The sequence below is a fragment of the Cephus cinctus genome, unplaced genomic scaffold, assembly GCF_000341935.2.
Source record: "Cephus cinctus unplaced genomic scaffold, Ccin1 Ccin1_scaffold0475, whole genome shotgun sequence".
Taxonomy (NCBI): domain Eukaryota; kingdom Metazoa; phylum Arthropoda; class Insecta; order Hymenoptera; family Cephidae; genus Cephus; species Cephus cinctus.
In genome coordinates, this window is record NW_014333151.1 from 138,675 (window position 1) to 157,496 (window position 18,822).

The window sequence follows — 18,822 nt, forward strand, 5'->3', positions numbered from 1 at the left end:
CGTAGGGAGACTGACTGCCATAAAGCTCTATTTCTTTTCTACTTTAATTCATATCTTCGTTCGTGTCTTTAACAAAAAGTCAAGGAGTCATTTTTCGGCAGTCAATACTCTCGACGATAGTCCCTGAATTAAATGGACATTGTCGAGTAAATCGAGAGTGGACCCAAGTATCAGCACATTAGATGCCGCTGATTCCATCATAGCACCTTGTTTAAATTTTACTTAAGCTGTTGCTCTCAGCTCCTTCAAGCAATCAAAGTAATTGTTTTCTCTTTTATTTTTTTCATCTCCTGCTATTCCTCTCCTACCCCTTGCCATTAATACCATCGTCCCTCGCCCTATTTATTTCACATATAGCTGCATTTGCTGGAGAGATCACGCAATGTCCATTTAATAGCTCTGCGTCCCATTCTAAGAAATCAGGGATGAATGCGCATGGTTGGCTGGACGAACCTTGTTACGATAATTGCCCATGCTCTTACTGTTTTTAACAAACAATCAATTGAAAGTCGATGGCCCTACAACACGTAATAAGATATCTTCGAAAATTTTAAGAATCTTTAAACCGTCGAGCTCGTTCAGCTAGCCGCGTCATAGGAAGAGGAAGAATGGGCCTACGAAAGTGTTCGAAAGGAATGCCACTACACTATATAAAAATTGTTTCCAGACCGACAATTAAAAACGTGTTAATACCCGGTGTCGTATCCCCGATGCCCCCCGCCCCTAGGCGCAATAGGCGCAGGCACAGACTTAGGGTACCCTGCAGCGAATGTCACTGCCCAAACAATCCCCCGAAGACCCGACGCAACCCTAAGCAGCACCACCCTCCTCCACATCCCCTCGTACGGAGCAAGTCCGCAGTTGTCCGCTCGCTTTACCGAAAGATGCGTACCCCCTTCACAAGATCACAAACCGTCGATGAAAAGATGCTCCGCTATTACAGTCCTGAAACTAGTGAGTACAACGTCTCCGAGGGATACCTCCTTAAGCCAGAGATACTCACGGGGCGAGACGCGACTCGCATTCCGGAAATTTATATTGAGGATTGTCTTCAGGTCGATTTTAACGACCGCCTCGTTGATAAGTTTCATCAGCGTGCTGGCTCTTCGCGTTACGTTCTTGGAACCGGTTCTTTTCCTCGCGCAGCCTCTCGCAGATCATGTGAGATAGCAGCACGCATCACGAAACCGAAGCTGCCACCTTTCAACTTCCTTGATAAGTTCAACATCAGGAATCACTTCGCTGTTCAGTCTCGTACTCGCTCTCTTCCCAAAACCAGAAGCTTCGAGTATGAGGTTGTCCCTGATCAATCTCTCTTCGAATTTCGACCTCGAAAAGCGAAGAGCTTCGAGTACGAGTCTATCTCAAGCAACATATTTAGCGACGATAGTTTAAGGACTGCCAGACGCAAACTCAAAAAAAATCTTTCGCTCAGTGATTCTGGTTACGGCGATAAGATCCAAGCGCTCCAAGATCAGAGCAAGTCGTATTATGACTCGAGTGGTGATAACAACGTTTTCGAATCAGTTCACCCACTCTCAGCTAGCACATTCTATGGATACGATTCTGAACTGAGCGGTGGTGAAACTGAAATCTATGTCCCAAACTTTGACAAGCAAAGCATTGAGTCCGTCGTTGAGGTCAAAGGTTACAGAGATTCCGATATCCTCGCCAGGGATGATCCTGTCAAGAGAAAATACTCCGACTCATATTTCCTAGATGACACTTTAAAAACTAACCGAGCCACGTCCCTGGAGAAGCGTACCAGAAGTCTTGAGAATAATTATCCTGACACGTTAGAGTCTCCCTGTATGAACCTTATCGACAACTCCGCGAACCATATTTACTGCAGTATCGAGGAGGCCTTATCGACCACACAACGTTCTAATCGAGCTGATCAGGAAACTCAAACTCGCCATGGTAATAAAAGATTCGGCGAGTCTCGATCAAGAATTAGAAGCTATTCGCATCCGGAAGAAGATCTCGAACTGCACGGAGATCATTCGAATGATTGGAAACTATGGCCCACTTGCGACTTTGAAAGCTGCCAGGAATCACAGCAAAGCAAATATATTGATGCTCGATTCAATAATTCCTCTCATCCGCAAGAATTGGAATATTGGAGTAATCCAAGTGATTTGGATATACCTAGTGATAGGGACTTTCAGAAATGTACTTTGCATCCGAAAACTGGAAAACTATCTTCGAGTAATTGTACCAGAAAAAATGTTGAGACTGTGTGCGATTACTTGCAGTCATCCCGCAATTTTCAGGACAATGCAATGAGAAGAGGAAGAATTTTTAGGCGGACTGAATCCTCGCCAGTCCTCAATTCCGACGACGAACACCGCTACAGGCTACGACGACGTCAACGTAACAGTAGCTGTCCCGAGACAAGTGATACTATTAAATTATACAGGGACTCTTTTCCTCGGTCTGAGTTCACTTCCTCATCTGTACCCATATACGATTCCGACGAAGAGTTCGGTTCGACGGAGACGGTCATCGGACCCGGATATGACCGAGAGAGCAAAGGCAATCGTGGCCTCTCTCTCGACTCAGGTTCCCGAGTACCATTTGACCGTTCACATTCCGACGAGGAACTCAACGTTTCTACCGACTTTTCTTCTCGCAAGTACTTAAGATCCTTTCGCGCCTCTCATTTAGACCTGAACCAGCTGAAGGACGCGAACATTAATGTAAACGAAGATAAGGTAGTGTTCTCAGACAATTGTAGATTAGATTTACCACGATTCAGAGATCAGCCACGTAGTAGCAATTGTTCGAATGGTCATACGTCAAGATACGCTGACGATAGACAAGCACAGTATAGAGAAGGAGACGTAGAAATATCGAAATCAGATCCGAGAAATGTTAAAGGGAAAAAGGTACGCGATGCGATGCCGCAGCAGCCACAGCAAAGCGCTAAAAGAAATGTCGCGATCAGCGACACCCTCGAGTACTATGAATATTCGATGGAAAGCGAGAGTCAGTGCAGCGAAACCTGCGGATTTGGCCCGTGCGATCCACGTAGGCCCCCTAACCGAGCACCCCGCCCCGGTAACGCTAATTCAAATATCTTTGATTCCTTAACCGCTACCTCCGACACTGCTAAAAACGCTCATCGGCCCGCCGATGAAAACTACGCACGAAATCGACGACGCTCCAAATCTACCGGTGAATCCGACCTCGAAACATCCCGCACCACGATGGTCTCGTCCTCTTCGTCGTCATTTGCCTCCGGGACTGTCGCTACTGGAACTGTCAACGATACCAACGCACCCTCATCCTTCTCCTCTTCACGACGACTCCAACGGAAACTAAATAATAACGATCCTCATGATTACGATGACAACGGCGTCAAAAATGATGATGACCCTGACTCGACTCGTGATCATTGTCGTCGCTCATCTTCGATGCCTGAAAATAGCGAGTACGCTCAGTCCGGATCGTACGAAAAGTCCTCCAGACATCAACTTCCGGGAAATGGTCACAACGGCAAAAGGGGACAGTTTACCAGGAGTCTTAGTAATGCTGACGTACCTCCGGACGAGAAAGTCGGTAAGTACATAACTTTTACTTTATTTTCTGCTCCTTGTTTCTTTAACACTTCGTCACTTTTCCGAGAAGATTAAATAGTATAGGTACAATTACGTTTATATAGCACATTGAAGAGAATAGTCAGATTTTCTTTCACTAGCTGTGCTTCTCATAAAATAGCTTTAAATTTCTATAGTAACCTAACCCTAGCAACGAGTAGATTACGTATATGACTATGTGAAAACTAATGATATACTTTCATCTCATAACGTTCATAACTGGTATAAATATAAATCCGTTCAGACCGTCTCTATACCTTTTCTAATTAATTTGTAATAATTAAATTGGAACTGCTGAATGTGGTTCATACGCGAGTTAGATCCTACAGTAAGCCGTTACTTACAATTAGTATGATTCTGTTCCACTGCGATCACTTAATTACGCTCTTATAATATTTTATTATGTGAACTCTTGTCTCTTTGTAAATAGAGAAGAGTAAATGGAACAGGAAGATGTAGCAAAGACAGAGAGGTATAGCAAAAATGATTGGGATAGAAAGATTTAAGATAGAAATATATTAGATACAATTTTTTTATACGAGTAACCAAAACCGATTAGTCAAGTGATTAGCGAATTTAATTCTAATATTGCAATACAGTCTATTGGTCCGAATTGGCTATTTGAATGGAGAAACCTATTGCGAGTCGATCCACCCACTGCCATCGCTTGTCTGTTTTACTCGATTTTCTCTCATCAGACGGCAGCCTGAGTGACACCGCAGTGAGTTTGCATGTAGAGGACAGTTCGCGAAGGGTCCGCAAGAGTTCGCCAGGGAGCAAAAGCGGAAGCGGCAGCAGCAGTGGAGGCGGAAGTGCGGTCCAATACCAGACGGGTCTCGGGAAGAAAAGCAACAGTACCAGTCAACTGTCCGCGACAGGTAAGTTATACTATTGATAACTCTATCTCGTGATTACTAATTGTTTACGATGTCGTGCGTAGTATTGAACTTTTAACCGATTTAACTGAAGAGTAGTCCGATTTACGCGCGTCTCAAACGAGGCCCGAGGGAGTTTCTTCCGACAGCCATTTTGCAGAATTCATGCCTCCCTCGTGTCTCAGTATTTATTACTCTCTTTGCCATTTTAAACGTTTTAACCGTTTAGATCGTTTACTGGGATGATATATCAGCGAATATACGAAGGAGGACAGCCAATTGCTCTAGATTAGAGATACTTCTCTGCAAATTTCTTCCGTAGTTTATAGTCAGACGCGGCGGCGTGTTCTTCTAGCGAGATAAAAAGGAATTAACAATTCATTAAGTTTAACCCTAGATTATGAAGGTGGCGTTCTATGCGACGCGAAACAATTGATGTTTTCTTATACATAGAGTATAGAGAGTTTAGATTAACTACAATAAATTAGCTATATCTTCTGGAAAGTTTAAATATTACCGAATACAAAGGTATCTCCACTCGATTGGAGTTTTAAAAATTCTAAATAAATCTAAAGATACACATTTTTATTTATGTAATATACAAAAACCGACACACTATATTTCTATATCGAAGCCATATGTGTGGTCGCAGCTCTTCAGTATGGTTGAAAACAAAATCTTGATATTTTGGGGTTAAATTATTTTTCGTAAAGACGAGGATGAGGACAAGGAGGAGAAGGTGACATAATCTAAATTCACTATTCTCCTCCTGCATTTCTTCCATCTACTCCACTTTTTTTCTTTTCATCTTTTACGATCCTCTTGAACTTCTCTCCATCCTTTCTTCCCTAACAGCTTCATCCTCGTTAAAGCCTCATTCTAAAAGGCTTCCTGAAGGCCAGAAGGGCGAACACGACGCCGCGGGTACCATATGTATATTCTAATCGTCTTCTTCTTTTCTCTATCGTCCTTCTTCTCTGTCCGTCTCCCTCGACATCACACACTCACACATTACTTCTACAACGCTCTTATGGACGCTGGATCATCGGTGTCCCGCAACCTAACGGAAAACTAACGACGCATCTTAAAAAAAAAAAAACGGTAATCCATGATCCGTCAACGATTGCCTGAAAACTCAAACAAAACTGATTTGATCGCACCTGGGTCAACCACATGTAAAAACATGTTGGCAATACATGTGTGGGCGAGGAAGGGCGCAAACGGCGGCTAGGATTCGGCAAGAAGGGGAAGTCGTCCTTTACAGTTCACAGAAGCGAAGAGGTGTTACCGGAGGATACAGCTAGCGGCAGGAGCGGAAGACAGCCGAGTTCCGCGAGCAGTGACGGCGAAGGCAGCGCTGACGGGGACAGGTCCGCTATGACCACATTTTCCCTCTATCTAGTCGCCATTTTATTCCATTTTATCCCATTTAACCCCGTTTTACTCAACTTTCACTGAGAAACCTTTACATTCCTGCTTTTTGTGTCCCTTGTTCATTCTTAATATAATTTATGTTTCTCTCCTCCTACCTGCCTTCGACCTCTAAACCTCTGTATATTTCTTATTTCATTAAATTATGGAATCTGAGAAAATGTGCACTGTGAACACTGCACTAATCGCAAAGTTCTATTGATCTTTTTTTTTTTTATTTACATGGCGATTATGAAAATGTGGGATCCTCTCAGAAGCAGGGACACGTAAACATACTTCGCCGATGCTACACGTGAATGAAAACTCGCGTTTTCTGGCTTCCATTAATATTAATGCCCTGATAATCATGACTTTTTTTTTAACGACCGCAACTTTATTCAGTTGCCGATTTCCGTTCCGATCTCGTCTTCACATTTGTTCACTTGATATTAATAATTCGGGGTTCACGAATGGATTGAGCCTTCGACGAAATGCGAGTACTGTACAAGGAAACTTTCAACAAGAAGAGCGAGAGTACATCATCATTATGATCAACTAAAACAACGATAACATCAGTATAAACAACAACGCGATACACTACAATATACTACTCCACAAATCTCACACTACGCGTGATAAATGGCAGAGTTCTGTAAAATATCTTGAAACCGTGCAAGTAAGACAAAGTGCTGAACTTCAATAAATGACCGTGCCCAATTTACAAAAATGGCAGAACTCCGCCCGAGTTTTGTATCGTGTTTCTTTTGTGTTTAGGAAGGATCAAAATAATTAAGCCGTTCATTAATTATGTTGACATTATAATGATATAATAGTGTTTAAAAAGCTATTTCGTGTCAACGAAAGGAGTATCAAAATGATTTTCACGATTTCAAGTTATTTTCAGAAGGGTTACGCTGGAGCACCTCATTACTCACGGTAGAACCTAATCTCTACACAGTTACCTTTCCTAGAGGAATCTTCATACGAGTTTCCTTAGGCGCAGCATCACATATAACATGTATTTTTTTTTAATATTTCAGATTAGTGAAGCTTTCGCACAGCCATACCTGCATATTTTTATATTTAAAAAAATTTAGACACTTGAAATTCAATTTAACTATAAAAATAATTTCTTATTAATCTTACTAATGATGCAGACGCTCTTACGCGATTTTAGATGGACACTAAATTACGGTGCATTCTCGAACCATTAAAATCTCTTCAGAAACAATTTGCGTTCCTGCTGTTTAACAATATTAGCAAAGTAAGAAATACGCTGTAATAAAGAGAAGACAAAAAGGGCGTTAAAAATAAGAAAATGAGAACTATCATATTGTTAACAATAGGATAGTTCATCATTGAAATTGCAGTGGCACCAAGTTGATCCACTACAAGTACTTCGTTTCAGGGAACTCATATGGCTCCTGACTTCCTATCCTATTATTCTAAATATGCACAAATGTGTGTGGGCACCCACACACGATCTATAGTCTAGTGAAATCTAAGCGTTGTGTTCATTGATACAATGCCTTGTTGTACAGCTTTAGCTAGACCGCGTGGTCAACTTAGGGCAAGTGCACCTAGAAATAAATGGAATCTATTTCTAAACGAAAAGGAAAAAATTAAGAGAGAGACAGAGACAAAGACAGAGACAGAGAGAGGGAGAGAGAGAGAGAGAGAGAGAGGGGGAGAGAGGGAGAGAGAGAGAGAGAAACAGGGATAACAAAGAGAGGGAGAGACGTGTGGAAAGGAGCAAGATCGCTTAATCAGGCTTATAAGTTGACCACGTTAATAGTAAAAGTGCTAATATACGCTGCAGGTGAGAGTGTGCTACAGCTTTCGTTGATGTATCCAAGTACTGTGTTATTACGTATTTTGTACCTTGGAATGTGGGATTGAATTGGGCTGAGCACTCGCAAGACTTAGCTGATAGTCAGTTTACTTAAAACTAACAATTGGTTATATTATATTATATCAATTATTCAAAAGCTCAGCTTCTTATGGATTAATCATAATTTAGCGGGATCCAACATTTTATTGTATTTAAGCTTAGCTTTGAGTCTGCGAAAGCTTGTCCACTTCTATGTACAGATGTGAAAAAAGGATGGCGGCAAGATATGCCCCTAAACGTATATATTATAGCTTATAACATTATAATCTTAGCACCGTTCCCGTACCATACAGTACTTTAATTTCTCTCAGTTTTCTCAGCGGTAGACTTACAAACACAAATTTTCTTTTTCCCCGTTGCCGTCTTCTCAAATTCTGACTCACCTACGTCAATTACTAGGTAGCACAGTGGCACATACACATTTTTTAGGTAGTTCAAAAGATACTTACAATAGAATATACATACTCTGCTCATGGTGTTAATTCTTACATATATAGTTTATACCCTTTACTTGTATCGTGAACTTGTAGTAGTATTTATCAGATAGATGTTGAACATTGCCTTTCATAAATGCTATTGTTCCACGAGAGCTGATTGTTTGATATAATTCCTTCTGCGAGTTGCTCTCGTTCACTCCTTTCTTTTACAGGTTAGGCCTTTGATTAGGCTTTTCCTTTTTTTAAAAAAAGAAAGCTCCCTCGTTCATCATTAAATATACGCATCGGATAATCGTAGATATTTTCATTCTGATCTTCAACAACGGATTTTAAAGATTATTCAATAATGTGTCTCATTTTCAAAATACTTGTACGCCAGTGGCCATGAATATTCTATTTTCCCTAGTTTTCAACATTATCGTCTATTGTCAGCAGTCACGCATCTATTGAATCTCTTGAGTTTATGAGTGCATTCTTTCAATGGATGAATAATGCAGAGTGAAAACGAGAAAAAATGAGAAAAAAAAACTATTGATGTTTATAATGAGAAAAACAGACATCGGAAAAAAGATACGTGATGTATCAGGGAAAAAGAGGCCACACAAGGAAATGGGAGAACGAGAGTTAATCGCATAAAGTGGGAACGAGGCCCAAGTCAAGGGGAAAATGTTACGTGAAGTTTAGAAACGTTAAATAAGGCGAATCAGAAGAATAAGGAGTAAAAAACAATGAAGCAGGCAGAGAGGGAGAGAGAGGGAGAGAGAGAGAGAGAGAGAGAGAGAGAGAGAGAGAGAGAGAGAGAAAAAGTGAGAGTGGAAGAGTGAAAGGTTGATAGCGAGAGAGTGCGTGTATGTATTATACTGAAACAAATAAGTAAAGAAAGAAACGTAAAAGAAAGTAAAGAATGACGAGAGAAGATATCTTCCTACCGAGAGCAGCGGGTACCATTGTCACTGCGTAGTGTCAGTCACATAGTTAGCAGAATTTCTGTTTGGTTTACAACGCAGAGTGTGGCAGTGTTGGGACCGCTGTGGACCCCCGAGGTTCCGGTTTTAATCGGAAGCGAAACAGCACTCCAAGCAGCATACAGCGTTCCCAGGAGGTCGTGCCGACCTATCAGCGACTGGGTTTGGCAAGGCAGGCAGGATCGGTGGCCAGCGACACCGCCGGAAGTCTCAACTCGATCTCTAGTTCGGAAGGAAGCTCGTAAGTAATGCCAGTACATGGCGACAGATTCAAGGGGCCGCAATCTACCTACCTCTAAACCAACACTCTTATTTATCTTTCTACTTACTAATATATATGCATATACATACATTTTTATATTATATGTATGCGGTGTGCTGTGTAATATGAAAATATATGTATGTGATCATATACATATATGTATGTATACTACATTTTGTATAAACATATACGGAATTATTTGGGCTAAACGTCTCAGGTGAAGCTGGCTCTACCGTCAGAATCATAAATGGGGACGCGCTAACTGCAGTCGATGCGTTTGGCCTGGATAACCTCGAATATCTATGTACACATTGGTATGCATAGAGTATAGGTGCAATACATAAATAGGTACATACCTAAATATATGTATATTGCGTCTGTGAATATGTATCAGGTGGATCAACTGAAATTTATTTGTTTGCTTTCTCTCAGTCGGCGATGTTCACTTTTACTCGATACACTCACAATATCATCTCTGATTATAGTGTCTCGATGAAAACATAACAAATTCGATATGATAGACAATGAATATTTTTCGTTCGCCCTAAGTTTAGTGATTTCGAAACGATTGTTAAGGAAGCAATCGACGCCGCAAGATATTATTTAAAAGTTTAATAAGTTTTGTATACGATATTTAGTTAGGGATGATTTAAAATAATCTTAATAGACATGATGTGGTCCATCCTCTATATACATACATATACGAATATGCATATAAATGATATTAATACGCACGTGTGGACACATGTACATGAAAGTCAGTTTCTCTCTCTCTCTCTCTCTCTCTCTCTCTCTCTCTCTCTCTCTCCCCTCCCTCTCGCCCTCCCTCCCTCGTGTCTCTCACCCCTTCAGTCTCTCACTCATTCTACGATGCACCAGTTGTTCATACACTTCGTATCTATGTACGTGTGTCGCTCGTGTATGTATTTATATGTACAAATATACATATATGTATATAAAGATACGCGTGCTTTTTGGTGTATCCGAGTGTAATGATATTTTGTGTGTGTCCAATTATATATTCTTATACCACGTGTGGAGCGCATCACGCTGGCCAAAGCTGCGAATTTGATTTCACAAAAGCTTGAAGCGTGCCTTGAAAGTAAACTATAATAAAACAAAATATAGTATTCATTGGAGGAATTATATAGCTTTGCCAGGCGCATGCGATCTATACGGCACTGCCACAAGTATTCTCTTCTGTGCGCAATCATCGCAAAAACAAATTAATGGAAGAGGCTGATAGTCACCTTATTCAGTACATTCTGCATTATTCGCCGTCTCGATGTACCCTTTTATCTTGGAAGGATCTACGGTCTATATTCATCGGTCTATATTCATTCGCTCTTTTCTTCAGAATTCTCATATACCTTTCTCATCACACTTAAATCAAAAACTTATTAGTACAGGCTAACACAACTTTAAAGCTTGTAAGATCCTCATCCAAATGATAGGGTATATCTTCGAACTATGAAATATTATACCTTGTCATTTACTACAGCTATTAATAACTATCGATGTCTGCATCTACAACGAATTCTTTATACAATATATTACACCCAAATGGTATAGCTATGGGTGATAAAGTGCATCGACAGAATCTTACGTCCAATAGTCTCCACTTCGAACTTCTCTGTGTACCTCGTAACCCAACTCATAAATCATCTACACAGTTGCATTGTTCTGCTTTGTACCTGTTATGTTAAAAACGGTGAAGTCGTTGCGGTGCAACGAAGGCGTACTTGCTCCTTTAGATAAATATACGTGCAACGTTCAAAGAAACCCGGAGGATTGTTGCCGATGCACTTATAGAGGTTATTCTATCATTGAAATGTATATACATGCACACGCGCACGCACCGACACCCACGTGCACGCACATGTACACACACTTACACACTGACTCGTTCATTCGCTCAGACACACACACGAACGCACGCGCGCGCGCGCACCCACACACACACACACACACACACACACACACACACCCTATCGTTCTCCTTTTCTTATAGTTCTTCCTTTTCTCAAGAAAGATCCTTTGCCTGCCATCGTAATATGTTAAAATCAACTTTATCGATGTTGTTGCCTTTGCTTTTTGCTTGGCTCACGCAATCAATCAAGCCACTGTTTATTCACGAAAAAATATAAATAATATGCACCACCGTTCTTCGCTATTGTTATAACGTCATCGTCTATCAGCATTAATTGTTAAGTGTTAATAGTTGATTGCTAATAATTGTTAAATATCGTACGTCAATCTTTACTCGCCAATTTTTAATTGTTAATTGTTAATTGTTAATCGTAAATGTGAATGGTTAATTGTGCAAGAATGCTCACACGTTTTGCTCAAACCGCACTGTCTGGGAAGACCAACACCACCTCGATCTCAAATATGAAACAGTATTCCGCTGATGCATTGTGATTTTTTCTATTTCTGTACGTGCATCACAGGATAGCTTACTCTTTGGAATTCCAAAGCTTTATCTCATATATGACATACTTGTACAGTGTAAAGTATTTGTCGCCTAACTCGAACTCATCCGAAGATATACGTGTATATGCATTCACATACTGTTATTTTGGATTCACTTGAGCTTTCACCAAATGTATTTTTTTCGTCGAATCTACGTCATGTATGTATTTCATTCCATAGGCATAATAACCGTGCATGAACACATGTCATAAAATTATGTCGAGTAATGAAATCACATTGGAAAGATACAAAATATTTACGTTGACAGTGACGCAATGTTAAGTGTATCACGTTATAGTAATCTGCACGTATACAAAGTCGTGCTTTTTTAGCAATGATTATTAATGGTTTATCAGAATTCTTAACACGGAGCAGACGTTCCTTTGGTTTTATTGTTAATCAAGAAATATTAACCTGTGTATACTACTGAATCGGGCTAGTGAGAAACTCATTTCAAATGTACATTACGAATGGAACTTAACATCAATGAATTCACGTACTCATCTAAATACACGGATAGACCTTCCTATACGCACTGGGTATTTTAAGTCTCAGTCGAAATTTTTATCTCAAGTTTGTCCAGAATGAATTGAGGTCAGAGATCGACACCCTCCCCTAAAAAGAATGAGTAATGGTGAAATCCTACTGGTCGAGTCACGTCAGGGTCTAAGAGCCCAGAACACTTTGAAAATCTAGACTGACCTTCAAATACCCAGTGTGCAAGCGGAACGAGAGAAATACAAGTGTTCATACGGAGGTTTAATTTTTTTGGGTAAGATTTATTAACGTAACTAAGTAATTACATCAAATTTGATATATTTTTTTCCTTTGAAATACAATTACTGTTGAGCTTTGCTATGTACGTACACAAAAAGAAAATTATGACATTAGAAGCAAGACAAGTAATAATAATATATTTTGTCATAAAAAAATATACCAAAATATTAATTACACTACCTTATTTATGTAACAAGAAATTTTATCCAGCTTCGTTTGGGTTTATTAGGTATCGTAATTTTAAAACCAACGTAGACAACGGAAACAACCTATGACGACTTATAGTTACTTGAAAGCTTTAAGAATTGTATATGTACATATATACATATGCTCTTGATATACGATTCCGATACTTGTATTGTTTATAGGACTGGACACTGCTGTCATGATATTCAGTTTTTTCCATGTTCCTTGTTAAATATTTCTCATGCATCTAAAGTTTAAGTTAACTTCTTTTTGTGCAAAAAATACATAGTTTATTTTAGCAGTATATCATAAAAAATTCTTTTAAGTGCACTTGTCAATACTCGAAGATCTTCTAGTAAGCCTAAAGAAATAATTATATGAAACGGTAGTTTGACCAGTCACCACACGACACTACAAATTTATCACTACAACTATTATATTTATGTTTTATATGAATTCGCCAATTTTTTTGTTTATTTGGGGCAATAAATTCTGTACTACTGTACGAGACATTACAATATTTACAAAATTCTTTCAAGACTTTAATAGATTACATATTATAAGAAAAAACTTCCCTTCTTCTCATCTAAGCCGGTTAAGCATTCAGAATTATTTAAACCAAAATCAGCGCTAAAGTGAAATCTCAATTACCTAATCAAAATTCTATCAAATTCTAATCAAATTCTTATCATTCCAAGTATTCTATAATACAAGATTAATCGTGGTAAAGCCAATTTTGTACAGTATAATACATATATACTATTCTACAGTATACAACTTTAAAAATTAATGCAGCAAGTGTAAAATATTGGGTTGGCATGAAAGTAATGGGACATTCTAGAAAACTCTACACATGTCCTTTCTTAAGTTAATTGTTTTGACCATATTCTAGTATGTTGTAGAACATTCTAGATACTTCCGCTCTGTGGGTATATACAATAGAATATGGTCAAAAACAATTAATTTAAAAAAGGACATGTGAAGAGTATTCTGGAGTGTCTCATTACTTTCAAGCCAACCCAATATATCAAACCCCAGACGACTGCACTCACACTATAACTCTACGATCTCAAAATAATTCTTATTAATTTCGTATTAAATATTTTTTCTATTTTTTATAATGTTCCCCGTACATCTGTTACAACATTCCATATTTTATTGATCTTTTCGATTATTTAGTGCGTGAAGATTTATCAAATATGCTTTAGAATTCGAGAATTTACATTTTAAATGTTTCTTCGTATGCATGCATGTGGTGTTATGTGTCATTATATGTATATAGAAAATATTGCGGGGACAGATTCAAAGGAAATATTCATTTAACATATATTTTATAAATTATTTTAAAGACAAACGTGTGAATTTGATTATCATTATTCACGGTCATTGTGTATTTACGATAAGGCATATATTCATTGATACTGAGCTCCATCCATACAGAACGACTGAATTGACTTAAGGCTGGGTGCACACGAGCGGCAATTGGACGCTGCGTCCACAGAGTGTTTTGGGAGAATAGTATAATGCACATGTGACGTCTTGTATTCCGGCAACGTGACATTCACCGGAATGGACGCCGGTATTACGTGTACCACGCCGCGCGGCAGTGTCGGTAACTCAATGCTGAACAACGAATGGGGCCATACACACGTGTTTTTGCGTACATTGTATTTATGTACATACATTGTAACCACGGGCATACATTGCTTCCCACACATAACTCCATGCTGCTTGCTTTTCATTTTTATTCTTCAGTATTCTTCTATTCTTCAGTAGAAGTATCCTAAATTTCCGAATACTTTTTTGTTTCATTAATAAACAATTCTGTGTCTATTTCATCCATCTTTAGTCTTAACCGTGGTTACAATGCACATAAATACAATGTACGCAAAAACACGTGTGCATGGCCCCATTTGTTGTTGAGTACTGCGTCACCGACGTTACTGCGCGGCCAACGCATGGCGAAGCAATACTGGCGTCCATTCCGGTGAACGCCGCGTTGCAACAGCGGCAAGGCGTCACGTCACGTCTGCATTACACCATTCTCCCAAAACACTCTGTGGATACAGCGTCCAATGGACGCCGCCGCGTCCTCGCATCCATTTGCCGCTCGTGTGCACCCAGCCTAAGATAGTGAGCCCAGTGGTGGACACTGTACCAATCATGGACACTCTTATGGACGTACAATGTGCACAAGAGAGACGAAACTATGATTTCTTATCAAGTGTACACGACTGGGGCCACCATCTTACCTACATTTATTTTGTAAAGCATATAAAATCATCAGCAAGAATTTTTTTCGATATAATATGTACTGCTCAACAAGACAAATATTTTGTACAATGTGAAGATAAATTCAGAAAATGTTTTATTCCGGCCGGAAAAACAATATGCAATATGAGAAGCCCTTTCTACTTAATAATCGTGTAACGTGAAAGCGATAAAGATTACAGCGAATTATGGTTTTCGATGGAAAATATTAATTCCCTCCATACTGATTACGTATATTTAAGATTGTCAATGTATATCATTGGACGGGCGTTAACTATATAGGTACAGAAGTGCAGAAATCAGAGAAAATTGCAAAATGGAATATGTACGTCTCGAACGGTGAATTATAGCTGCTGAGTAATGCATTATGCATGTACACATATTCAGGTCTCTCTCTCTCTCTCTCTCTCTCTCTCTCTCTCTCTCTCTCTCTCTCTCTCTCTCTCTCCCTCTCCTTCCTATTTTTTTCTTTCTTATACTTTCTTCCTTTGTTACATTCTTTCTTGGTGTATATATTATGATCTACTCAATCCACAAACAGTACACATTTCAGCGTGACTTCTTCTTGTCATGTCATTATCAAACGAAGTCTATCTAATTTTTGAAATTTTCGTCGAAGGTTATCCGTTTTTTAAAATTTCCCGTGTCCTTATAATCCCAATTATTAACTCTCCTAAATTGTTTGTTATAGCGTGTTCATTCAATTTTTTTCTTCCATTGTAATATTGCGACCAAGAGCCTACTTCTCTATCGAAAGAGTGACTATTTCCAATTAAAAGAAAACTTCAAGATTTGTTAATTCCATTCCTTGTGTCATCCATGTTCCTGCCATATTTTCCTCTCTGCTAACTCACGTTCCCAAAGTCCAACTATTCATATGTATCGAAACGTTTTATTTTCCTCTCAGTATTTGTTTTTGGTTGGATATGCATCATTTTTACCGAATTCTGTGACGAGACCTTTATAAATTGCAACCTGCCTAACGAATTTTTTCGACACAGCTGGTCTCCGAGTCTGCGTATGGCAGGTGAAGGCGGACAGCTTAGTGACTTCATCGATGGCCTGGGACCAGGGCAACTCGTCGGTAGACAAGTTCTTACAGCACCACCGTTAGGTGACATTCAACTCGCCCTTAGCTACACCAAAGGTTACCTCGAAGTCGAGGTTGTGAGAGCAAGAGATCTTCAGGCGAAACCAGGAAGCAAAGTATTACCAGGTTTGTTTAGCTCGTTATCACATTTACATTCTATTCCTTCGAGTCTACTTTAATTTTCATTTCCCTGAATTGACTCATATTCAACTTGGTAATTTAATATGTGCTACCTTTTAGCTCCCTACGTAAAGGTTTACCTTGTTAACGGCAAGAAATGCATAGCCAAGGCAAAAACAGTAACAGCACGAAAAACATTGGACCCATTTTACCAACAAGCACTGGCGTTCAGAGAGAATTTTCAAGGTTGCATATTACAGGTATTGTTAATGAAACCGTACCTTACAATTTCAATTATAAAAAAGCGATCGAAATTATAAGAAATTATATGTACGCGCGTCTGGGTGTGTTCACTTTCTGTGTTTTCAGGTGACAGTCTGGGGTGACTACGGCCGTATAGAGGGGAAAAAAGTGTTCATGGGAGTCGCGCAGATTATGCTGGACGATCTGAATCTCTCGGAAATGGTGTTCGGGTGGTACAAGCTGTTTGGCACCACGTCCCTGGTCAGTGGTCCTCCATCCCTCGGCTTGTCTCGCCGATCCTCTGCAGCCTCCCTTGAGTCCCTCAAGCTTTGAAACCTTTAACCTCCATACATGGCTTCATCTTCGAAGGAGAACATTTTTCGACATGATATAAAGACTTTAAATCCGTTTCTACATTCAGGGAGACTGTACATTCGTGGTATCTTATCTAGTTGAAGATATTTGTTTAAAAAGTTGATGCTATTGCTATTAATTATTAATGAATGTTGAAAAAGATACATTCTATAGCCAACGTCACATACTGTTGAATTAGGTTTGCCCTGTCTAATACAAATTGCAATAACGAAAAATTCTTATCGAGAATTTGACGTGTATTAATATACAGCGCTCTTTAATTTTTTCCATAGTGAATCAATCCAGTCGATCTAGAGAAACTTGGACAAACTCTCGCAATATCCTCTTAACATTTTTTTATGAAAAGCAATTCGTGACTGAAACAATTGGTTAAACATTATGAAATATTTGCCAATGCATCTCGTGTAAAGAAATAATTGACAAACGTAGGATAATTATATTGTCATTCGTAATTCTTAAATGTTAAAGGAGCTATTTAAACGTGTTTAATATAATGATACGCTTGCTCTGTCAATATAAAAATGAGTAATACGTATTGGCTACATAACAGTATAATACGAGAATGAGAAATAATGAGAACTGAAATCCGTATCCAAACCAAGCACTTCATTTCTCCATGATGATTTTACTGCTAATCCATTATCCAAACCAGTCCGAGTCCACATTCCTTTCTATATCTTACGCAATCTCATAAACACATCAAAAATTATCTGGAACCACCTGTAAGACGCATGTCCCATATGCGAACAGCACATACGGACAGTTACAGATAAACTTAATAATGAAAGATGTTAACTCTTACGCTGTTCTGGATGTATATCTACGTTATGTTTACGCAAAGTCTAACGAAAAACACATCACAGTGAATTGTCTGAATTCCAATTCTAATATACTTTATGAAGATTTCATACAAATTCTCTCACACTCTCTCTCTCTCTCTCTCTCTCTCTCTCACTCTCACTCTCACTCTCAATCCACATGTTTGGACTCCAATATACAATATATATATATATTGCGAGTAAAAGAAACAAAGAAATCTTTAATTTCATAATTCCACAGTATTTTAAATTCATTCGTAAATAATCTTATGTGCTCAAAACGTTCGTTGGATAACAGGTGGTTCCAAACTCTTTTTGATGTATATTTATAATTCATTAATTGTTTGTTCAAGCTTAAGAAAGACTAATTTTTTGATTGGCGGCTCTGAATACGGTAAAATCAAACTGTAATGGAAGTGCTTGAAACAGAAAATAATAAGAGCGAGAATGTGAGTGCGAGAGAAAAGCGGAAACGGAAGTGCAAGGCAGGTGTGGATGCATATATGAAATGTTGGGGAAAACAGACGTGCCTTGAGGCATGTCCGCTTGAACCGTACGGTCGTATCTTATACATACGCCATGGTAATCGAAAATTATTTTGCGGATGTGAAACTTTCAAATTGAAAGTGTTGTAAATTTAAAAATACTACTGCTCTATTTACATCCTGAACTTCATTTGTTCTATAAGTATCTTCAATGCATTTGGTTAAACGATTAGTTTATAATTTACAATGTAGAACTTACATCTCAATGTGCTCAATATTTTCACGTGCACCATTTTGTAACAAAAAGTATTAAATATTTACAAGTGTTGCTCTACCATTTTTCTACACATGTCAGTTAACGGCTCGTGTAAATTTCAAATCGATCGGTTTAACTTGTCGTCTGGATTTTTCAATAAAGACATTTGCGGCTGTCCACACGCGTTCACGCAGATACACATGCATCTTCTATTTGCGATTGCATAAGTTACTCTACATGTTCGATACGGTCGTACTTAAACGTGGAACATTGTAAAGACACGTTAAAGG

The 18,822-nt window shown here is 38.9% G+C and overlaps 1 protein-coding gene across 20 annotated transcripts in view; it reads left to right on the forward strand.

Moving 5' to 3' along the window:
* The window catches only part of LOC107268132 (regulating synaptic membrane exocytosis protein 2), a 100,235-nt gene that overhangs the window by 78,626 nt on the left and 2,787 nt on the right, over positions 1–18,822 (forward strand). For 11 of the 20 annotated variants that reach the window (XM_025085410.1, XM_025085401.1, XM_025085402.1 and 8 more), the window contains 6 exons: positions 668–3,561; positions 4,298–4,477; positions 9,220–9,418; positions 16,147–16,361; positions 16,476–16,615; positions 16,725–17,528. In XM_025085410.1, the coding sequence (XP_024941178.1) occupies positions 668–3,561; positions 4,298–4,477; positions 9,220–9,418; positions 16,147–16,361; positions 16,476–16,615; positions 16,725–16,931 (3,835 nt within the window). In that variant the 3' untranslated portion in view covers positions 16,932–17,528. The other 9 variants (XM_025085418.1, XM_025085419.1, XM_025085408.1 and 6 more) reach the window with 8 other exon arrangements.